The following is a 25,554-nucleotide window of genomic DNA, read 5'->3' on the forward strand; positions in this document are numbered from 1 at the left end:
TACCTAATATTGTCTGTGCTCTAGGGGCAGAATTGTGTGATTGCAGCAGAGACCATTCAAATCCTTCATTGTCTGGCCTTTTACAGAGTGAGTTTGTGAACCACTGGCCTGGGCCCTTGTTAGAGGGTCTTTTTCATTTTCTTTGTTAAGTGAAATCTTCTCTGGGAGTGGAACTTTTACTTCTCTTTGTTTTAATGTCAAGGTTTTTTTTTCAAATCTTTCCTTTTGATCCCCAGAAGAGCTCTAATATTTAGATGATGGCTCAAGTTTATAAAAGCAAAATAATAGGGTAAAATAGATTTATACAGTGAAAAATTTGTTTATTTTGTGATTTTCAGGATATGTTTTTCCTACTTGACTCAGTATTGGATTATCTCTCCATCTACTTTTTTAAGATGTAGGTTGTGGATTCAATGGACCTACTTGTATTTAATCAGTTCATTTTTATTGGCAATGATTTCTAAAAGGGATACGATCTCGTAGGTCCACACATTGATGATCCAATTTAACAGAAGAGAATTTCCACAAAGTCATTGCATTCCTGTCTCCAAGCTGTGAATATCGTATGTCAATAAAGGTTTTGCACCACACATCACTTCCAATCTATCTGTACCTTCCTGTTTATCTGTACCTTTCAAGATATATAATCTAACACTGATGACAAATTATAACTTCCAGAGCATAAAGTACATTATTTCCTCAATATCTGAATGTCTAAAGTGGATTTTTTTTTTTATCTACAGACCACATTTCAATTTTGTTTTTTTCCCATTTTCTTGTTTCTTTTGTAAATCAAAAGCTTTTCAAACTACCTAGGAAGCTATTGTTTTACCATATGAGCACAAAGAAAGTTCTCTTTTCTAAAGCATTACAGGAGATATGTAAGAAGCAGTATTTGGTGGTTCTTTTATCTCCCTTTGTATCTAACACAATTATTGCTTGGGCTAGCATAAATGTTCAATAACTACTTGGTGATTGTTTAACAAATAAGCATTATCATTTGTGCAGTCAGAATGTTCTGAGCTGAAGGTTATTTATTGGGAATTCAAAAAAAATTGCATCCTTTATATCACCCACAGTTATATTTCCTTCATACTTCACTTAGCTTTCACAGTGCTGCAAGTTTTCTGTATAATCTTAGAAATGCACCTAATATACATTTTGTCTAAATACCAAATGTTAAAATCAGTTTTCAATAGAAGCAAGTACTGCAGCTGAATAGCATCATTAAAATATTAAATCTAAACCTCAAGACAAAATAAAAAATTATCCAAAAAATTCTTGATACAATTACTAAAAATTATATTTATTTTGTTAAAGTCTGGCACAGAATAGAATAGTAATGTTTTAGCACTCTGATCTACTAGATCAGCACTGCTAAAACGTTTCTCACTTTCAACTGAGTATGGCTCCATAACAGGTTATGTTTTGGCTAGCTCTACTAATATAGGATACTGCTAAAGGTAAGATTGCTACTATTAGGCTTTCTCCCTGTGTAATAGTAGCAGATAGAGCAAAGTTAATTTTTTTAACTTATCAACTCTTTGTCATGAATCTCACCGAAGTAATTACATAAGTTGAAGTTTTGTGCATTCCTTAATCAAAACTTTTTTGTACATATTCAGATGCAGACTATATATATATGTTTCTAACATTTCTAACTTTATCCTTCACAATATCAATAAATAAAAATATGTGCTTAAAACTTTGACCTAGGATTGTTATATTGGAACAATGTAATGGCTTTCAAGGTAAAATAATTTTTGAATTTACATCAGTTCCTCTTTCATTGTGTGCAGAACCATTTCAAATGATAAGAGGATCTTTAGAGCCATTTTCAAGTAAGATATAATTGGATTCTTAAGAAATAAGTATGGTTACATTTTTTCTCGTTGGGCAAATTAAATATTTTTGTGAGAATAAAAATGAATTGTTAATAAATACTGCCATGTTAAAATTATTGTCTGGAAAGTATATCAAGACATTTCTTTGATCAAGCACCTTTTTTAAAAACCCTTAAACCTTTTTAGCCCATCTCTTTAGAACATCTTGTATAACTACATATAAGGGCAACTTCAGAATCTTTTGTATGCCATGTAACTTTTTCTCTGAAGAAATAAGAAGTGCCTATAGTCTTTTGGCTGTTACATTATCAATATTCTGAACTCACAGGGCTCGAAGTATCCTGAGTTCTTCATCTGTTTGGCCTTCCAAAAGAAGTTGAAGGTCAAACCTAAAAATGGTTTGCAGCCTTTGGCTGAATTCTAAAGCCATTATGTATGCAACTACCTATCAGACCTTTATATATATTGAATATTATGCTGTTTCAGTAACTGTGCTAAGCACTTATATACATTTTCCATGTGATTTTCTCATAACCAAAGAGTAACTCGTGTTACTATCCTTAAATTACAAAAGAAGGAAATAGTCTTTACCAGAATTAGATTTACTTTAAATGACAGCATAAAGTAATAGAGTCAGAAGTAGAGACCAAGCAGGATGACTTCAAAAGCCAATAAGCTACACACAGGAAGGATCTGAAAGAAATAAACATCCATATTATTTCAATATTATTTTAAGTTATGCAATTCAAAATTTCCCTTCTCACCAAAAGATCTATACAACTCATCATAACAAAGTGTAGATCCAAAAAAACCCTCCTCCTTCTTGAGTTAAAAATGGTAAAAAAAAAAAAAAAAAAAAAATCCCCATTCCAAAACAAAATTAGAAGATTTCATAATGGTCTGGTCTTTGATAAATGAGTCCATGAATAGAGCACTGAATTTCGAGGTACAATGTTTAGCCTAAATAGGAATAATGAACAAATATCCACTTTAAAGTTAACATGATAGTAATCAATTTATTATGTTTATATATGCCATTCAAGTAATTTGTTGCAGGTTTGAATATATAATGTCACATTCTATTTTTTCAAACTTAGACTTCACATTTGCATTTAAGATCATAATTGAAGTATATAAACTTTTATTTCCTTTCTAAACAGAGGAAAGATGGGACAGAATGGGCAAGAGCCTATAAAACAGACAGGAGTAGGCATAGGACTAGCAGACACTGAAGGTAAGTTAAAATTTACTATCCTGGATTTTGGTTGAATCTGTATGCTATACAGATTTGTTTGTTTGTATGTTTTTGTTTTAATATTAATGTTGACTTCTAAGTACTACTAATTAAACAAGTCAACTTATTATGAGTTCTGATTTTTTAAAAATCTGTTTTCCTCTTAGTCGTTTTTTTCTAATAATGTTTCATCTTCTGTACAGCACGGACTCATAAATTTTAATCCTAGCAGGAGATTAATTCAGTGTCAGAATATAAGATCAATCAAAGGTTCTGAAATTCTCATCTAAGTTGTAGTGGAAAATAGTAATTTTTGTGAAATATTTCTGCTATGAAAGATTGAATGCCCATAGTTTAAGTAAGTGCACAATGTAAAGAGCAAATAAGCATCATGTATGGCACATGATTAATATTCTTTAAATTGTAGCTATTATTAAATTAAAAGTGGATATAAGACAAAGACATTTAGGTCCAATCCAAAAGAGTGATATACATCAAGATAAAATATGCAGTTTTTGGGAGAGCTTATGCAAGACCACTTTAAAGATTTAGATCAAATCAATTAGACTTTCCAATTGTACTGGTATTTCCCCAATTTACCTTGAAAACTTCTAATACACTCAAAATAGACAATTTGGCCCTTTGCCACATTTCTTGAATTTCTAATTATGTTATTCTTTGCTGGTGGGTATCCATGTACATTACATATAATGACTGACATGACCCATTTATTCTCCTAAACCAGATGTTCACAAGCTTTAGCAGGAGGCGTTAGGATCTCAACTCTGTTTGAGGCTTCCTTTGCCTGGCTGTGTGCATTTAAAAGAACAAATAACCCTAATAAATCACTTATTCTCTTAAGTATCTTTGGAAGCCTGAAGTTGATCACTCAATTTTCCTTTTCAATGGGCCAGAACAAATAAACTTCTACTATTTTAGTAATATACTAAATTCTACTCGCAAGTATTTTCAGATAATTAAGTATGTGAAAGCACATCACCTAAGGATGTCAACCTAAGGATGTGGTTGGTGGGAGGGAGGGCAGGGGTTTAGGAAAGAGAACAAGATTTTATTTAATATTGGAAATTTTATTAAGCATAAGGGTTTATATAGAAATAATGCAAATCTCATTTTAACTGGCATCTCATCTATTTTATATAGGTGTCTCTTTCTATACATGTAACTGTAAGAGTGATTAATATGAGTCCTTCTTAAGTGTATGAACATATTTTGCAAAGTCTATGAGGCAAGTGTAGAACAGAAATGACTTTCTGACCTAGAAAAAAATCTAGGTCTCAGGACCAGAGTCCTCTGTCTTGTCTTATTTTCATAAACACACCAAAAAAGTGTTTTGTTTTGTTTGTTTAATTTTCTCCAAATATTTTCTCTAATAAGAAAAAGAAAATGGAGTAAATGATAGTTATCTCTCTAGGGGTTTGTAGATTAGAATATACAAGTGCTCTATGTAAAATTTTCATTTAATTTAATTTCCTTGTCCAACTGGGTTGTTTAAAAATTAGCTTGCAGAGACAAAAATACAAAATCATTCTGAAAGACCCCCAACTAGAACAGAGTAGCAGATGTTACTAGGACATCCAAGGAGTCCCTCAGCAAATACTGTTGTTAATGGCACTAGGGTAAGCACTGGGGATGAAGCTTAGATTGTAGCACAGTCCCTGGTTGTTCAATCCATGGGTATGAGTAACGTAAATGTGAACAAAGGGTTGTGTCCAAGCCCTTTAAAATGGAAATTTAAATCCCTGACTTTTATTCCTAAACTTACATTCCAAAATATGTGAGGTCAAATTTATAATTTTATTTTTCTTCTTTAATCATTTGCTTGAATATTCTTTTTCCACATGGAGGATACTAGGTACATAATTATTTCTGTTTTCTTCTAGCTTTTTTGTGGTGTGAAAGGTAATATTGAATTAAGTAAATTTTTTTATTCAAGGTGATAAGTAATAAGCTTTCCTTTCCTAAATAGTATGAAATACCATATCAATCATATTCAGAGTTTTCAAGAATATTCATGTCTGGTAATGGCCTTAATGGATCATTTTGTTGAGCTTTCATTCTATTTGTATCTGTCAGTGCCTGTCTCATTGTTATTTTTTTTTTATTTTTGGTTTTTCTAAATTAGACTGCTTTTAGCCATTTTTCAATTTTTTAAAAAAACTCTTTGTTGAGAAGCAAAGGAGGTTCCACATGAATATTTGTTGAGATTATACTACAATTCTAATACTGTTTTGAGAAAACTGACACCTTTACATATAATATTTTCTTACTCATGGACATGGTATATATTTTTAAATATCATTGTGAACATAACTATTTTTATATGTATGGTATTAGACAACTTACTCAAATTTTCCCAGTCTCTGGTTCCTAGTCTACAAAAGTAAGAACAACAATAGTATTTACCATGAGTGGGTGTTGCAAGGAGTGATGGCAATGGTGTAAGGTACTTGGTACTGTGACTGGCTCACACTCAATGTGTGCTGGCTACCATTGTCCCTGGGGCTTCTCTGGTGGCTCAGCTGGTAAAGAGTCCACCGACAGTGCCCCCTGTCATCGCCTGTATCATGTGAGTGATTACTCCTGGCCTGCTTGTTCCCAAGACTTTTAAACTCGTGTTTTCTGAAATGGCTTCTCTTTTTTTCCCTTTGGCATTCCAACAGAAAAGATGTTTTCAGGGTCCTACATTTTCCAGTTTGTTTTGAAAAGATTATATATATATATATATTTATTACAGTGTTTCAAACCACATTTCTTCCCAGAATAATTCTCATGGGATCCCTTGTATAGTAATGCCTCCTCTCCATGAAGGATGGCTTTCCTAGACCTTATTATGCTTTCCTAAATCGCCTGAGTTTAAAATTCAGTGGTAATGATTTCTAGTCCTCAGTTACTCACTGGGAATTTAACATAGAAAGCATATTCTAAAAACAGTCTATTATTGAAATAAAAAATAATTCAGGGTCTTTACCTGAGACAGATTCATCACTGGAGGTTATTAACTGACCACTAGAAATGAATTAAATTTCTTTAATATATCTTGACCATTTCTTAGCCATAAGCACAAATTAAAGGATTGGCAATTGCTAAATGTAAACCCAGAACATTTTAGACTATGAAATTAATATCTGGAATGGCAGTTTTTAATGTTTTCTGGAAATGTCTTCATTGCCTCGAAGTCCCTTAAATACTTGCATCGGGAGTTAGCGGTCTGATTTATTTATGAGAGAGAGGCATTTGAATCAAAATAAGGACTTTAAAACATAGTACAGGGTAGTGAATGAATATAAACCAAGAATATTCTCTTAGCAGAGATGTGGAAAATTAACAAAAAAGACATATAAATACTACAGATACATAGTTTTACTTTGTTCTAAATTCCTTTAAAACATGAATGCATTTTCTGATTCAATTTCATGAAACAGTAGGGGATGTAAATATAGAATAATGATTTCCACTTTAAAGTTATAGAAACAGAGGCCCAGAACAATGAAACCATTCCCCCAGAGTCAACTAATTAAATGGCAAAGGTTAAAATCTACTGATATATAATATAGTATCTCCTGACTTTTGCCCATTGTACTTTCCATCCTTTTTTAATATTAATGGTTAGAGCACTTTTGCATGAAAAATATTTTAAATTTATAAAACTGTCTGCAATTATTGGAAAGGAAAATAATCAACATTGTTGCTGATTATGGCCTGTTAACTAAGATTAATATCAATTACATTATAGGCATTATGCAGCTTATAAAACAACTTTAAATCTTGTTCTATCTGATTTTAAAAATTTCCACAAAGTTACTATACTTAAAACAGCAGGAGATACAAAGAAGATTCCAAATGTTTCTATAAACAACTAGTTTATAGTTGTTTAAAATACATTACATAATACATTAAAATATATAACTATATATTTTACATAGTTAAAATATATTACATACAAAAGAGGAAGGATAAGAATTCATATAGTGTCTCAACAGCAGTAATAGACACTTAAAAGAGAGTCATGGGTAATGCCCTTGAAATTCCAAGTGGAAGAGTATATAAACTAAAATTCTATCCATTAAGTATAAGGGTTGAATAAAATCAGTTTGGGATGTCTAGTTGTCAAAAAATTTTAGGTCTCCATGCTACCTATCTGGAAGTTACTTGAGGATATGTTCCACCAACATAGAGAATAAACCACACTCACGCATACGCTGACCACCCTACATGCACGAACATATACAACTTGGGAACCAAGAGACAAGAAGGGTAGAGAAAAGAATGGTGGGGATATCAATGATGAAATGAGGAGACTCTAAAGACAGTAGTTATGCAGTGGGCAGAGAGAACCGTGGAAAAAGCTGGTCAAATACTGAGAGTTCTAACTACAGGTGGATGATGAGTGAGGAAGGGGAAGTTAGTGGATGTTAGTGTGGAAGGGGAAGAATGGTAATGACCAGAGTTAGTATCTAGCTAAGTGAAAAATGGCCTTCAGAGGGGTTAATACACGTGGAAATTTTGGGAACACTTAGGAATAGGTACATAGAAAGCTAAGCAAATTGTAAAAGCAATTAATTTTAGGGGGGAAAATTCTTTAAGAACTCCATGAAATATGCACTGGTCTCAGAAGTGAGCAATATTAGTCACATTAATGTGCATGTCAAATATTAGTTTAATCATGATTATGGCATAACTATATTGCAAGGCTAAGGAAGACTAAATCTTGACATACCAAAATTTAAATATAAATAAATTATAAAGGCAACACAAAATTACTTTGAGAAATAAGATTGTGAAAGAACCAAAGAAACAGATATAAAGACTTGACAGGAGATTCTACTCTGTAACTTCATTAAGGGTTGTGTTTGTTGCTCAGTCATGTCTGACTCTGCCATCCCATGGACTGTAGCCTGGCAGGCTTTCTCTGCCCATGGAATTCTCCAAGCAAGACTACTGGAGTGGGTTGCCATTTCCTTCTCCAGGGTTATTAAGGGTTAGGGGAAATGAGAAGTTGGGTCAAAGTAAAAAGATTTGGGCCATGGGAGAATTGATTTTTTATGAAGAAGTCATAAAATTATGTAAAATGATTCAATCTTTTGATATATGAGAAAATAAAAATTAGGGATGGTGATCAAACCATATTTATAAGTATGAGGAGAAAAATGGCATTGTTTAGAATAAATAACTTCCTGAAGTGATTTGAAGTGTTAGATGCTCAGTCATGTCTCACTCTTTGTGACCTGAGAGATCCAACCCGAGTTTCCTGCATTGCAGACAGATTTTTTGCCATATGTACCACCAGGGAATCCCCAAATAACTTCCTTCTATTAGGGCTTCCCAGGCACTAGTGGTAAAGAACCCGAATGCCAATACAGGAGATATAAGAGATAAGGGTTCAGTCGCTGGGTTGGGAAAATCACCTGGAGAAGGAAACAGCAGCCCACTCAAGTATTCTTGACTGCAAAATCCCGTCGACAGATGAGCCTGGTGGGCTACAGTCCACGGGGTGGGCTAGAGTCCATGGAGTGGACTACAGTCTAAGGATCACAAAGAATCAGACGTGACTAAAGCACCTAGCACAAACTACCCTAAATAGTAATGAATATCCTTTCTCTTGAAAGCTTTTAGTAATAGTTACTACAATTAAGTATTTTACGGACTCACTAAATATATTCTCATAGCACCAATGCTATATAGTGCAAGCTTGTTCACGTTTAAAACACCTAACTTTAACTGATACCAATAAAATACAAAGTCTCTGTAGACAAAAATGCTGCAGAATTCAAACTACCAAGTAGTTTTAGCATTTTATTCATTTAGCCAGCAAAAAGAAAATTTCAGAGTTTTGGAAAACGCAAAATTCATTGATGGTAATTCATTTTTCCACCATTTAGATTATTAGTTACTTTCTCTAACTGAAACATTCTGATTTATTTGATCCAGAGAGTCATTTGAAAATTTATGTAATTTTCTATAGAAAAAAAAGCACCTATATTTGAGTTAAAAAAAATAGTAGAACTGACCAAAAAAAAGACCGACATATCACATAAGTAGCCCTTGGTCAACCAAGTGGCACTTTCCCAAAATAAACCAATTTTAAATATAAAAAATAACTCAGGAGATAATATGTTCTGAGGAAAGTGCACACTGCTTCCTTACTGTTTGACTGTTAGTCTCTAAAAACATCACATATTCTATTATTTGCTTGGCAACAGTACAATTATAGGAAAGAAGCATTTGCTTGTTTAAATCTTTTATTTTAAAAAAAAATGCTTTGCTATCTACCCAAGTCATCTGCATTTGAGTATTTTCCTGTATCAAGCAAATGAAATTTTAGACTGTTATCATCAAAAGCAGATGCGTTCTTATCCACTAAATAATACACCATTGTGATTTCTGTAATTTGCTTTGCCCTCTAAAGCCCGGACAACTGTCATTGGTGTATGAAATACTAACTAGCAGTAACAAAGTAACATGGCTTTACCTTACAGATTTTATTATGACATCCTTGCTATTAAATTATATATATATATATATATATATATATATATGTATATATATATATATATACATATATATATATCCATTCTACTTGATGACTTATCCTCAAAATCCTCAACACATTCTCCGTAACAGCAATAACCAGAGCAACATTACAACTGACATTTATTTGCTAAAGGTTTTCCTGGGATCTTTAAAAATCTGGTGGCCCTATTTTCATAATAACCCTCTAAAATAACTCTTATAATGTTTATGATATTGCCAATGTCTAGCACAGAGACTTACACAAAATTCCTACATATTAATATTTTTGAGTCAAGACATTAAAACTCTGAAAGACTGAAGGATAAATCAAACCTAGTAATACACTTATTAAATTGAAGTTGATATTTATACAAAATATCTTAAAACTTAAGATTCTTTTAATATACCTGCTATACCCAAATGTCTTAAAAGTAATGTTAGCCTTGTATGTTGATGGGCAAGTTTTGAAGGAGTTTACTACCCTGGAACCAAAAAAATGGTATTGCTTCAGTTAAAAACTAGATTATCTACTTGAAAGTATAGTAACTCATTTTCATTGGTTGTGCTTTTTTCACAAAGCCCCATTGACTCTACAGAAGATGATTAGTGCTGAGTCTCCCCTAGAAAGAACCTCCCTGCAGCAGACAGATATATTCATGTACAACTGGGATGAGTTATGACAGAGGTAGATGTATGTCAATATTGTCACTCTGCTTTAGCTTGGATAAGGAAAGTCTCCCTAGCAAAGAATACCTTTTTTTTTTTTTTTTAGATTCTTCTTGAAATAAAAGTAGTGAGTAATCTAATGGGAAGAGGGCTAGCAAGGTTTTTAATAAGAGGGAACTTGCAGTTCAAACCTCTGTAACATGAGAGACTGTGAATTCTTGGTGAACCTGTGGGAACTTCTGCGTGACTATAGCAGAGCTATGTGTTGGAGAGACAAGACTTGAAAGGTAATCACAGCTCACATAATTTGACAAGTATCAGACACTGTCAGGAGGGATTTAGACTCTATGCTGCAGACAGGCAGTTGGAAGCAAAGGAAAATTCCATGATCAGATTTGCTGCTCTGAAGGATGGATTCCAAGGGACCATGTCTGCAGTCAGGGGACCAGTTAGGAGGCAATTCAGTGGTCCAAGTAAGAAAGGATAAGGACTAGAATCCAGGCAAAGTCAGCAGTAGGAAAAAAAGGGGGATAGACAACTCAGATCTCTCTAAAAAGACAAATAGGAATGGATGGCTTTGTTCAAAAAATGATTCAAACTCAAAGTGCAAATAAAACATCTCTGGGCACTAGCATCTTACAGCTAAAATGATACAGTGATGATCACTGTAAGTGATCCGTAGTTAAACATAATTATGATTTAAAATGAAGAAACTGAGAAAGTGTTAACAGAGGACAGTGGTAAAAGTGATGAAGGGAAATAATAAAATGCAAACCTACGTTCCACAGAATTTTAAAGATAGAAATTGGCTATGCTTTAAAGGGCCATCTGGTAAGCACTTCAGAGTACATTTTAAAGAGGAATTAAAGAGTAAAATGGAGTTTGAATGAAGAACACAAATTTTACTCACTTAACATTGTCTATATATAGTGACATTGGTCTCTTGTTCCAAATGTGGAAAGCTTGATGAATCAGATCCTTCTGCATCCTGATGAGTATGTGAGTGTGTGTGCAGGGCATACACTAAGAAGGAAAGTAATTATCAGTTCAGTTAAGTCGCTCAGTCATGTCCGACTCTTTGTGACCCCATGGACTGCAGCATGCCAGGCCTCCCTGTCCATTACCAACTCCCCGAGTTTACTTAAACTCATGTCCATTGAGTCGGTGATGCCTTCCAACCATCTCATCCTCTGTCGTTCCCTTCTCCTCCTGCCTTCAATCTTTCCCAGGATCAGGGTCTTTTAAAATGAATCAGTTCTTCGCATGAGGTGACCAAAGTATTGGAGTTTCAGCTTCGGCATCATTCCTTCCAATGAATATTCAGGACTGATTTCCTTTAGGATTGGTTGGTTGGATCTCCTTGCAGTCCAAGGGACTCTCAGGAGTCTTCTCCAACACCGCAGTTCAAAAACATCAATTCTTCAGTGCTCAGGTTTTTTTATAGTCCAACTCTAACATCTATACATGACTACTGGCAAAACCATAGCTTTGACTAGATGGACATTGGTCAGCAAAGTAATGTCTCTGCTTTTTAATATGCTGTCTAGGTTGGTCATATTTTTTCTTCTAAGGATAAATGGCATCAGTCACCATCTGCAGTGATTTTAGAGCCCCCCAAAGTCTGTTACTGTTTCCATTGTTTCCCCATCTATCTGCCATGAAGTGATGGGACCAGATGCCATGATCTTAGTTTTCTGAATGTTGAGTTTTAAGACAACTTTTTCACTCTCCTCTTTCAGTTTTATCAAGCGGCTCTTTAGTTCTTCTTCACTTTCTGCCATAAGGGTGGTATCATCTGCATATCTGAAGTTAGTGATATTTCTCCTGGCAATTTTGATTCCAGCTTATGCTTCATCCAGCCTGGCATTTTGCATGATGTACTCTGCATAGAAGTTAAATAAGCAAGATGACAATATATAGCCTTGACATACTCCTTTCCCAATTTGGAAACAGTCTGAGGTTCCATGTCCAGTTCTAACTATATCTTCTTGACCTGCATACAGATTTCTCAGGAGGTAGGTAAGGTGATCTAGTATTCCCATCTCTTGAAGAATTTTCCACAGTTTGTTGTGATCCACACAATCAAAGGCTTTGGCATAGTCAATAAAGCAGAAGTTGATGCTTTTCTGGACCTCTCTTGCTTTTTCAATGATCCAACAGATGTTGGCACTTTGATCTCTGCTTCCTCTGGCTTCTCTGAAACCAGCATGAACTTCTGGAAGTTCACAGTTCATGTACTGTTGAAGCCTGTCTTGGAGAATTTTGAGCATTACTTTGCAAGTATGTGAGATGAGTGCAACTGTGCAGTAGTTTGAACATTTTTTGGCTTTGCCTTTCTTTGGGATTGGAATGAACACTGACCTTTTCCAGTCCTGTGGCCACTGTTGACTTTTCCAAATTTGCTGGCATACTGAGTGCAGCACTTTCACAGCATCATCTTTTACGATTTGAATAGTTCAGCTGGAATTCCATCACCTCCACTAGCTTTGTTGGCAGTGATGGTTCATAAGGCCCACTTGACTTCACAGTCCACGATGTCTGCCTTTAGGTGAGTGATCACACCATCATGGTTATCTGGGTCATGAAGATATTTTTTGTATAGTTGTGTGTATTGTTGCCACCTCTTATTGATATCTCCTGCTTCTGCTAGGTCCATACCATTTCTGTCCTTTTGTGTGCTTCCTATATTGTATATTTTAAATTTGGTCACTTTATTCTTCCAGTTGCTGTCACATTTCCTCATTTGGGCAATTGCTAAATTCTTGAAGATTTTACCTCTTAATTATTTTTAAAATGTCTTCCATCTTTTCCATTCCAGTGACTGCCCAATTTTAGGCTTTCATCACATCTCACCCAGAGAGCTTTCTAGTCTCCTAACTGTTCTCTTCACATACAGTATCATCATCTTCAAGGTCATCTTTGATAGCACTAATATGGCTTTCTCACTCTCCACTGTGAAGCGTTTCTGTGGACCCCTCTTGTCTACCTGACTCTCATTGCTCATGTGTGCTCAGTTGTGTCCAACTCTTTTCACCTCTATGAACTGCACCCCACGAGGGGATCTTCCCAAACCAAGGAAGGATCAAACCTGTGTTTCCTACATTGGCCGGTGGATTCTTTACCACAGAGCCACCTGACTCTAGAAAGAGTCTATTAATAACACAACAAAATAATACAACGAGCCCCTCCTTCAACTTCTCCAGTTTATTTCCGGGCATGTTCTAGTGTTTGATTGGATATATTACATCCTTTATATTTACATCCTGTTATACCATATTTTGGCTTCCCATGTAGCACGAGTGGTAAAGAACCTGCCTGCCAATGCAGGCAGCATAAGAGAGGCAGGTTCAGTCCCTTGGTCAGGAAGATCCCTCGGAGGAATGCACAGAAATCCATTCCAATATCCTTGCCTGGAGAATCCCATGGACAGAGGAGACTGGTGGGCTACAGTCCACGGCGTTGCAAAGAGTCAGACATGACTGAGGTGACTTAGCACGCACACATACCATCTTTATATCCTGTAATACCAAAATTGCTTACATTTGCTCATGCTGTTTACTTAGTATGATCACCCCTTCTCAAATGGCTTTATCTTGGAAAACATATATTCATCCTTTGAGGCTCACTCTTCACCTTGACTTTTCTAAGAAGCTATCCATGGAGCAAACTCCACTTGACTCTGTTAGGGAAGTCTTCTTTTTGATCCATCAGCACCCCTAAAAGCTTTTTCCTCTGACTCTGTGAACTTCCCCCAAGCCCTTATGACAAGGGCTATTCTCTCCCTTTCTTTTTTTTGCTTAAGTGAAGACCTAGAAATTATCATAAGTGAAGTAATTCAGACAAAGACAAATATCATATGATATCGCTTAAATGTATAATCTAAAAAATAATACAAATGAATCTATATACAGAACAGAAATAAAATCAGGCATAGAAAGCAATTTATGGTTATCAAAGGAGAAAGGCAAGTGGGAGAAGGAAAAATTAAAAGGTTTGGATTAACATATACACACTATTATATAAAATAGATAAACAGAAGGGATTTACTGTACAATAGGAAACTATATCCAATATCTTGTAATAACCTATAATGGAAAATAATCTGAAAACTATGTTTATATGTGTAACTGAATCATAATATTGACTTTGAATTTTACACAGTACTGTGAATTAGGTGATGAAGTTCACAAGGGTTCTTGGGCAAAGCAAGGTAAGACTGATGAAAAAGGGAATGGGGGCAGCAAATATATACACATACAGTACAAGTAGGTTGAGAATTCAAAGTTGAGGTAGAATTATCGTATATTCTTTTGCTTAGCATGCCAGTTAAGGACGAGGGAGACAAAGTGCTTATTGCAAAAACTGAATGAGAAATGATTTTATAGAAAGGAACATTAGTTAAATAAAATAAAGTGGGGAATCAGTTGAAACTGACAGGAGGATAAAAATTACTGGGTGTTAATAGTGGCAGAATTAATCTAAGCACAAAGAAAGCAAAATGATATAAATAACCTAGTGGGGCAATGTAAGTATATGACTCTCAGAATCAGCTGTCATTTAGATGGTTTTCTCAGATTTTTGCAGAGGTTACTTGACTGCCTGATCACCATCCATTCCTGTGAGAAACTGGAGATTATTCTACAATGGGATGGCAGCTTCACTTTTACCAAGACAAATTGTTTTTCTCATAGGATCTTCTAGTGTCCCTAACATTATGCTATTATCTTATTTTATTTTCTAAAATCATTACATGATGATGTTAAGATTTTTCTGTAAATAGAGAATATACCCACTTCTCCTATGTGGGTAATCTTCCTGGTTTTAGATCAAAGGTCAAGAGAAGTTTAGATGGGAAATCTAAACAATGCCTGTCTTCTTAAACTTGATGCATCTCTAGAAAAGAACATTCAGTTCAGTTCAGTTGCTCAGTTGTGTCCAACTCTTTGTGACCCCATGGACTGCAGTACACCAGGCTTCCCTGCCCATCAACAACTCCTGGAACTTGCTCAAACTCATGTCCATCGAGTCCAGGATGCCATCCAACCATCTTATCCTCTGTCGTCCCCTTCTCCTCCTGCCTTGAATCTTTCCCAGCATCAGGGTCTTTTCCAATGAGTAAAGAACATTGGAGAAGGAAATGGCAACTCACTCCAGTATTTTTGCCTGGAGAATCCCATGGACAGAGGAGCCTGGTGGGCTATGGTTCATGGGGTTGCAGAGTCAGACACGACTGATCAACTAACCCTAATCATACCAGCTCTCCTATTTCATTCCTTTTAGGGTTGGTTTTCCTGATGCATTTGAGAGGTGTTTTATAACTGCAAATATTTAAAATGTAATGTCCTTTTAGGTTTTCAATTTCTATTCTCTAACAGCTACTGTTCTTTGTTGTTGTTTTAGTTTGGTTTGTTTGTTTTTTTGGTCTTATACAAGATAATGGATGGGAGGTTTTAATCAAAAGTTATTTTGTTTTTTTAAAGAACTCTGGTTATTTTCGGTCACAGTAAAATGGATGCTAAGGAGCATGTACCACAGGGACAAAAAAATGCCAAAACACTGGAGATCAATCAGAAGAATCTATGTTTTTCTTTCTAAAATGATGTTCTTTCTGGCTTTGTCTCAGAAACAAAGGCTTTCTTTATGTAAGAAGACGGAAAGAATGTGCAGTCCTGTCCTACTTTCACAAAACTCTTAAATCACATTAGGCCCAAATGCCTGCCTTGTTGTATAAAATATCTCCTTGAATCTGGGTTATTTCAAATAAAGCCCTTAATGAAAGCTTACAGAACTCTTATGCTCTGAAAAAAACATTTAATGAAAGCATAACAAAATGCCTCTTTCAGCTGCACTCAGCCTTGAGACATGACCATGTACTAGGATGTTTCTCCATGACTTTTAGTAACAGAGGCTTGTATATGCATATAAACAGAGAATGCAGTTAATACATTGACAAAAAGCATTTATTTGAGGAGAAACCATAAGTTTGAAAAAAATCCCCAAAGAATCTCCAAATCTATGACCTCAGCTTAATTTAATGGAAAGAGCATGGGTTTTACCTCAAGCCTGTTAAGTCACTTTCCCAAAAGCTAAATGAAAACGATACATGTTTTGCAGGTTTGCTGTAAAGATTAGAAAAAATTTTACAGATTCATCCATTAAACATCCAATATATTCTAGTTGTCTTTTCTAGGCTAAAAAGACAAGGGTAAATAAGGCACAGTCTACACACTTTAAAGGTGGCAGTAGTCTACAGATTTAATATGCCTAAAATAGGAGAGTTGTTTAATAAATTGAATACATTGTTGATAGCATTCAAGTAAATTGTAAATCCCTACATGTAACAAATTGAGAAGTATATGAGTCACAAATTAATACCAGTACAACTTCCCCACAAATCTTGAGTCACCCCCCCAAAAAAAATCCAAACTTTCCTCCCCTCAACATATACATAGTCACAAGTATACATGTGAATTAGGCACATCATCACTCACATAATAGATAATCAGGATTTTGGCAGTAACCTTGGGGTGTCTTGTTGGAAACATCTTTTTTAGCTATGTGATTTTTGCAAATTAGTCAACCTAAACTTTACAGTCTCCTTTCTTTAAAGTGAAGTTAGTGATGCCTCTGTCTACTTCAAGTGGTTTAGGACAAATGAGATAATGTGACTAAATTTTGCATACATCACTTTAAAATTATTCATTTTATATTGTCATCTAAAATATCATAGTAGTATTTATTCACTTGGTTATAAATGAGTGTATACTTAAACTGTGACAGAGTAGAAAATTATATTTCTTAAAATATATTTAGGGTGAGAATTCATTTTGTTTGGAAAACCAAATATATTGAATTTCTTTATAAAGAAATTATTTATATCTTTTCCTGAAGCATTTATAAATCCTGTCTTGGAAATTCTCTAACACTTTATTAATGGTATGTTTTTGTAAAAAGTACTGGATCCAAGAATTTAGGGTCCTCTGTTATTATACAGAGGTAGAAAAGGAGTCAGATAATGGAGCTGCTATGAAGTGTCATTTTCATTGTGTGAGCAAGCTGATTTATGGAGAGTCAGCTTCATGAGGTACTTGACATAGAATTTAATGTACTACAGAAGGAAGAAATTAGTTCCATTTTGCTTCTTCCCCCTTTCAAACATTAAATTACTAGAATAAGCCTTTAAAACTATAATTCTTCACTCCTCCTGTTCAGTCCTACATATAAAATGTTCTATGCCTTTGTCCAGAAAACATGTTTCTGAGAACTAAGCTTAAAACATATGAATGGCTTGAATACAGTGCCTAGAAAATAGTAATTTACTAGGAGATAAAATTCTTTACATATAAGATTACCAGACTTGTTAAAAGATCTGTAGCTTTTCCTTGCTACTCAAGGAAAAGGTGTAAAGAAAAAGGAAGTGCCCATTTTAGACAATTATTGGGTACCACCGTTAAATTAGTGACTACCATTTGAACTTTTGGAAGAGAGAGGTATAATTTCAGCATCGAAGGTAAAATTTATTATAGACTCTAGGGTAGGGTTGATATACATGGTTGGAAATTATAGAGGACTGTTGAATAGAACAAATTATAGTTAGCTTACTTCCTCTCTCTAACAGGCTCAGTGAAGTAGAAGACCTTTTTTTAAAGAAATTTCCTTTTACAAAGTACTGATTTATATGACTATGTCAAGACACATTTTTTTTGTTTTGTTTTGTTTGCTTGCTTTGAATAGAGTGAGCAGTTGGCCTAGTGATATAGATAACACATGCTAGGTCTAAACTGTCAATTACTTCTAGAACTGGTCTTCCTTTGCATTAAATGTTGAGAAATAAGAATTAATACTTATTGAATAATTACCATTTTAGATATTATGCTAACTTACCTTTGTTGTGGTAACATTTTTTTAGCTCATCATTTAGATTTGAAACTGATAGGGTAAAAATAAGTGAAATGCAAAACAATGTAATTTTACATGAGGTGATATGTACCACTACTTTGGCTATTGACAGGTATTAGCACATTATCAAGACTTTCTGTAATGAGTAGGTTTAGAATCTCCGAGTAAACAGACAAACATCTAGGATGGAAGATGTTTAGAAGAGGGCTGCTGCTGCTGCTGCTAAGTCACGTCAGTCGTGTCCGACTCTGTGCGACCCCATAGACGCCAGCCCACCAGGCTCCCGTCCCTGGGATTCTCCAGGTAGAAGAGGGCTAGGACTAAGTAGTCTTTAGATGACATTAGAAAATGTCTAAAATATATTATTCTATAAAATGCAAAGTGATATTATAAATAGTCTGTAAGTAGGCTTATTACATTACATGTAATTAAGCTTATTACATGTCTACTTTACAATATGAAGAAATACAAAGCAGAGATATTTGATAACTGGCCTGCCATCTCATAGGGTTAGAAACCAGAATTCTTAGTATTTAAAATCCATCTTAATTCCATATTAAACTTTTCTTAGGTTTGGAATGAGTGATAGGAGCTAAGAAACAAATTATGAGGTGTTAGACAGTCAGAGCTAAATGTGAATCTTGCCTAACACCAATTCATACTGCATTAGCTGACACCAGTAACCTGAAACATTGTTATGTAGTATTTACACTAATGAAAATTTGCATATGCAAACATTGCCTCTAAAGAGATTGTTGCCTAAAATGGTCTCCTGTTGGCAAAAGGTGCTCAGATTGCAATATAATGCTTACAATTCTGGGAGAGAGTAAACCTCCGAGTGCACTCTATCCAGTTAAGTGTTAAAAAATATGAATAACATAGCTAAAAAAATATTTTCTTAATGAATTTACTTATTCTAAATTACTTTGTATTTTTAAGCCAGTTACATATAGAATCTCATATAATTAATGAATATTGCTGGAAGTATTTACTGCTGCTTTGTCCTTTCCTATCAATAATCTAGTGTGTAAAGGTAGACTATAGCTTCCAGCTATTGTTTAACCAACTAAAATAATTGTTTGCTATGCCTCTTTTCTTTCTAAAGTCCTATGTCCAGGTAAGATAAAATAGCAAAAGAACTCCTGAAAATTCTTTCATTCTGGTTATATTTTTTAAAATATTTTATATGAATATTTCCATAAATGAGCCAATGTTTTTAAAAGTATTATTCATAAGAAAACATAAGGTGTTCATGAGAGAATAGAGACCTGTGCTTAAAACCAGAAGTTTAAAGTCTGCCTAGCACTTTAAAATTAGCTAGTTATTTAAAACCCTCAAGCCACTGTTTTCCCATCTATAAAATGGGGATTTACATCAACCTTATTTCTTGTTGTGAAATGATGATTGTATTTTGTTAATTGCAATGTTTTCTTAAAATATACTTTACTAAAAATACAAATTAGTTGGAAATCTAGGTATAAGTATATATATAAATGTTCCATACAGATGCAAAAACACTGCTTTTCAAAGATAAAATATATATAAACTCTTTTTTAAGAAAACAGAAAAGTAGAAAGAACACTGCATATCTTAAAGGAGAATAAAGCGCAAGAGAGTATGAAAAAGAAGAAAGCTGTGGAAGATAAAAATAAATCAATTTTACAGCTACACTTACTTGGAGCACTTCAGTTAACTAAAGAGATAAAGGGACACACACACAATTTTGTTAAAATGGAATTAAATTATTCCTGTTCTTTGTAAAAAATGATTATATTGTTTTTTAATCTAATAAAAGCAAGTTAGTAAAAACAAGACTAGCTTAATTCCAATAAGTATTTTAGTCATGTAAAATGTTTCAATAAATATTTGAGACATAGTCTATAAACAGTCTCACTACGTTTAATAAACAAAGTTGAAAATATTAAGAGAGAAAGTAATTATGTATTTTAATACTACATTTCAAATTTTAATTGTATTAACTCTTGCATAAAGGAGATCAATACTCTTATACTTTCTTCCACTTTCCTTTTCCATTATTTATTGGTCTCCTGGGTTTCATCTTCAAATTTTCCATTCATTCCCTTTCTTCCTCTCTCTTTCATCTCTTTTTCTTTCACTCATTATTACAGGTTCTATATCCTTTACACAGTCTTTGAAATATTTTAGGAAAGCAGCCTGTTTCTTTTTTGGGGAATTTGGTTTTCCCCCTGGATTTTTAAAGAACACTTTCTGTGTACTTGAAGTAGCTTAAGTTGGATATATTAGTATATGAACCTATGATCTCCAGGAACACACAATAGTCTTTTGACCCAGATGTTCACTCTTGTGTTGTTTCAGGTAAATACATTTATATTTTAAATAGATCTTATTTTCTGTTCTCTTGAGTTTAGTTTTTACTTTTTTCTGGAGCAATTAATTATAGCAGATCATATATTTTGGTTCTAACATATCTATCATTATTCTGAAGCTTCTTTGCTCTTTATTTTTCTCTGTATCATCCTAAGCCTTTCTTCACTGTTTGTCACTAGGATTGATTTTTATCTTATTTCATTTCGTTTCTAGGATGTGTCTAATGTGTTAATAGCTTTTAAATGGGATTATTTGCATTTTACCTCAAGAGGTCTCCTGCTTGGCAGGCAGATTCTTTACCACTGAGTTACCCGGGAAGCCTTTATCTTTTATTACAGGTTATTGAGTATAGTTCCTTAAGCTATACGGTAGGACCTTGTTTATTCTTTCATATATACTAGGGTGCATCTGCTAATCCCAATCCATTCCCATCCCCTTTGGTGACCACAAGTCATTTCTCTATGTCTATGAGTCTGTTTCTGTTTCATAAATAAGCTCATTTGTGTCATATTTTAAGTTCTGCAAATAAGTGATATCATATGGTAATTGCCTTTCTCATTCTGACTTTATTTCATATAATAATCTCTAGGACCATTGTGTTGCTGCAAAGGGCATTATTTCATTCTTTTTATGACTGAGTAATAGTCCATTATATATATATTGATCACATCTTTATCTATTCATCTGTCCATGGACATTTAAGTTGTTTCCATGTCTTTTGACTAATGTAAATACCGCTGATATGAACATTGAGTTATGTGTATCTTTTTGAATTGTAGTTTTGTCTACAAATATGCCCAGGAATGGGATTACCATATCATACAGTAACTCTCTTTTTAGTTTTAGGAAGAAACTCTGTACTGCTTTCATAGTGGCTGTACCAGTTTACATTCCTACCAACAATGTAGAAGGGTTTTCTTTTCTTTGCACTTTCTCCAGTATTTGTTATTTGTTGACATTTTAATAGTGGCCTCTCTGTTCAGTGTACTTTTGATTTGCATTTCTTAAATAATTGGCAAGCAGTGTTGAGCATCTTTTCCTGTGTCTACTCAGTTAAGTTCAGTCGCTCAGTCCTGTCCTACTCTTTGCGACCCCATGGACTGCAGCACGCCAGGCTTCCCTGTCCATCACCAACTCCCAGAGCTTACTCAAACTAATGTCCATCGAGTCAGTGATGCCATCCATCCATCTCATCCCTGTCTTCCCCTTCTCCTCCTGCCTTCAGTCTTTCCCAGCATCAGGGTCTTTTCCAGTGAGTAATTTCTTCGCATCAGGTGGCCAAAGTATTGGAATTTTAGCTTCAGCATCAATCCTTCCAATGAGTATTCAGGACTGATTTCCTTTAGGATTGACTGGTTTGACATCCTTGCAGTCCAAGGGACTCTCTGGAGTTTTCTCCAACACCACAGTTCAAAAGCATCAATTCTTCAGCACTCAGCTTTCTTTATCATCCAACTCTCACATCCATATATGACTACTGGAAAAACCATAGCTTTGACTAGATGGACCTTTGTTGGCAGAGTAATATCTCTGCTTTTTAATATGCTTGTCTAGGTTGGCCATAGCTTTTCTTCCAAGAAGTAAACGTCTTTTAACTTCAGTTTCGGTCACCATCTGCAGTGATTTTGGAGCCCCTCAAAAATAAAGTCTGTCACTGTTTCCATTGTTTCCCGATCTATCTGCCATGAAGTGATGGGACCAGATGCCATGATCTTAGTTTTCTGAATGTTGAGTTTTAAGACTTTTTCACTCTCCTCTTTCACTTTCATCAAGTGGCTCTTTAGTTCTTCTTCACTTTCTGCCATAAGGGAGGTGTCATCAGCATATCTGAGGGTATTGATATTTCTCCCAGTAATCTTGATTCCAGCTTGTGCTTCATCCAGTCTGGCATTTTGCATGATGTACTCTGCATAGAAGTTAAATAAACAAGGTGACAATAAACAACCTTGATGTACTCCTTTCCCGATTTGGAAACAGTCTGAGGTTCCATGTCCAGCTCTAACTGTATCTTCTTGACCTGCATACAGATTTCTCAGGCGGTAGGTAAGGTAATCTGGTGTTCCCATCTCTTGAAGAATTTTCCACAGTTTGTTGTGATCCACACAATCAAAGGCTTTGGCATAGTCAATAAAGCAGAAGTTGATGTTTTTCTGGACCTCTCTTGCTTTTTCAATGATCCAACAGATGTTGAAAGTTGGATCTCTGCTTCCTCTGGCTTCTCTGAAACCAGCTTGAACTTCTGGAAGTTCACAGTTCACGTACTGTTGAAGCCTGTCTTGGAGAATTTTGAGCATTACTTTGCAAGCATGTGAGATGAGTGCAACTGTGCAGTAGTTTGAACATTTTTTGGCTTTGCCTTTCTTTGGGATTGGAATGAAAACTGACCTTTTCCAGTCCTGTGGTCACTGTTGACTTTTCCAAATTTGCTGGCATACTGAGTGCAGCACTTTCACAGCATCATCTTTTAGGATTTGAAATAGCTCAACTGGAATTCCATCACCTCCACTAGCTTTGTTAGTAGGGATGCTTCCTAAGGCCCACTTGACTTCACAGTCCACGATGTCTGCCTTTAGGTGAGTGATCACAGCATCATGGTTATCTGGGTCATGAAGATCTTTTTTGTACAGTTCTTCTATGTATTGTTGCCACTTCTTAGTATCTTCTGCTTCTGTTAGGTCCATACCATTTCTGTTCTTTATTGAGCCCATCTTTGCATGAAATGTTCCCTTGGTATCTCTAATTTTCTTGAAGTGATCTCTAGTCTTTCCTATTCTATTATTTTCCTCTCTTTCTTTGCATTGATCACTGAGGAAGGATTGCTTATCTCTCCTTGCTATTCTTTGGAACTCTGCATTCAAATGGGAATATCTTTCCTTTTCTCCTTTGCTTTTCACTTCTCTTCTCTCAGCTATTTGTAAGGCCTTCTCAGACAACCATTTTGCCTTTTTGCCTTTCTTTTTCCTGGGTATGGTCTTGATCACTGCCTCCTGTACAATGTCACGAAATTACATCCATAGTTCTTCAGACACTCTATCTATCAGATCTAACTCCTTAAATTTATTTGTCACTTACACTATATAATCATAAGGGATTTGATTTAGGTCATACCTGAATGGTCTAGTGGTTTTCCCTAGTTTCTTCAATTTAAGTCTGAATTTGCAATAAGGAGTTCATGATCTGAGCCACAGTCAGCTCCTGGTCTTGTTTTTGCTGACTGTATAGAGCTTCTTCATTTTTGGCTGCAAAGAATATAATCAGTCTGATTTTGGTATTGACCATCTGGTGATGTCCAGGTATAGAGTCGTCTCTTGTGTTGTTGGAGGTGAGTGTTTGCTATGATCAGTGTATTCTCTTGGCAAAACTCTGTTAGCCTTTGCCCTGCTTCATTCTGTACTCCAAGGCCAAACTTGAGGGTTACTCCAGGTATCTCTTGACTTCCTACTTTTGCTTTCCAATCTCCTATAATGAAAAGGACATCTTTTTTGCTTGTTAGTTCTAGAAGGTCTTGTAGCTCCTCATAGAACTGTTCACCTTCAGCTTCTTTAGCATTACGTGTTGGGGCATAGACTTGGATTACTGTGCTATTGGATGGTTTGCCTTGAAAATGAGCAGAGATCATTCTGTTGTTTTTGAGATTGCACCCAAGTACTGCATTTCAGACTCTTGTTGACTATGAGGGTTACTCCATTTCTTCTAAGGGATTCTTATTCATAGTAGTAGATATAATGGTCATCTATTTAAATTCACCCATTCCAGTTCATTTTAGTTCACTGATTCCTAAAATGTCTATGTTCACTCTTGCCATCTCCTGTTTGACCACTTCCAATTTGCCTTGATTCATAGACCTAACATTCCAGGTTCCTATGCAATATTGCTCTTTATAGCATTGGACTTACTTCCATCACCAGTCACATCCACAGTTGGGTGTTGTTTTTACTTTGGCAAATGTGTCTGTTGGCCATCTGCCAACAGACTTTGGAGAATCTTTGGAGAAATGTCTACTTATGTCTTCTACTCACTTTTGTATTGGGCTGTTTTGGACTGTTGTTGTTGTTGTTGTTGTTGTTGTTGTTGAGTTGTATGAGCTATTTGTATATTTTGGAAATTAAACCTTTGTCAGTTGCATCATTTGCAAATATTTTCTCCCAGTCCATAGATTGTCTTTTAATTTTGTTTATGGTTTCATTTGCTGTGCAAAAGCTTGTAAGTGTGATTAGGTCTCATTTGCTTATTTTTACTTTTATTTCTATTGCCTTGGGACACTGTCCTAAGTAAAAATTAGCATTATTTATGTCAGAAAATGTTTTGCCTGTGTTCTTTTGTAGGAGTTGTATGGTGTATTTTGAGTTTATTTTTGTGTATGATGTGAGGGTATGTTCCAACCTCATCAATTTACATGTGGCTGTCCAGCTTTCCCACAGCACTCCTCACAAAAACTCTTAGAACTGATAAATGAATTCAGCAAGATAGCAAGATACAAGATTAACATACAGAAATCTGTTGCATTTGTTCATACTAGCAATGAATATCAGAAAGAGAAAGTTAAAAAAAATCCCTTTTAAAGTAGAATAAACCTGTTCAAGGTGATTAAAGGCTTATACACTAAGAACTATAAAACAGTAATAAAGGAAATTGGAGATAATTCAAAGAAACAGAAAAATATTCCATGCTCTTGGATTGGATGAATTAATATTGTTAAAATGATAATGCTGCCCAATGCAATCGCCTGATTTAATGTGATCTCTATCAAATTACCCATGACATTTTTCACAGAGCTAGAGCAAATAATCCCAAATTTACATGGAACCATAAAACACTCTGATTGCTAAAGCAGTCCTGAGGAAAAAGAACAAAGCTAGAGGCACCCTCCTAGACTTCAGACAATGCTACAAAGCTACAGTAGTCAAAAAAGCATAACATTGGTACCAAAACAGATATTCAGATAAATGGAACAAATAGAGAGTCCCAAAATAAACCCACACACCTACAGTCAGTTAATCTTCAACAATGGAGCCAAGAATATACAGTGGA

General features: G+C 34.9%; 1 protein-coding gene across 1 annotated transcript in view; it reads left to right on the top strand.

Annotated features, from left to right (window-relative positions):
- The window catches only part of PCLO (piccolo presynaptic cytomatrix protein), a 363,189-nt gene that overhangs the window by 327,126 nt on the left and 10,509 nt on the right, over nt 1-25,554 (top strand). The window contains exon 23 of the mRNA XM_065938464.1: nt 3,005-3,078. Coding sequence (XP_065794536.1) covers nt 3,005-3,078 — 74 coding nt within the window. The remainder of the gene's footprint in view (nt 1-3,004; nt 3,079-25,554) is intronic.

This window comes from Muntiacus reevesi, chromosome 6 (assembly GCF_963930625.1).
Source record: "Muntiacus reevesi chromosome 6, mMunRee1.1, whole genome shotgun sequence".
Taxonomy (NCBI): Eukaryota; Metazoa; Chordata; class Mammalia; order Artiodactyla; family Cervidae; genus Muntiacus; species Muntiacus reevesi.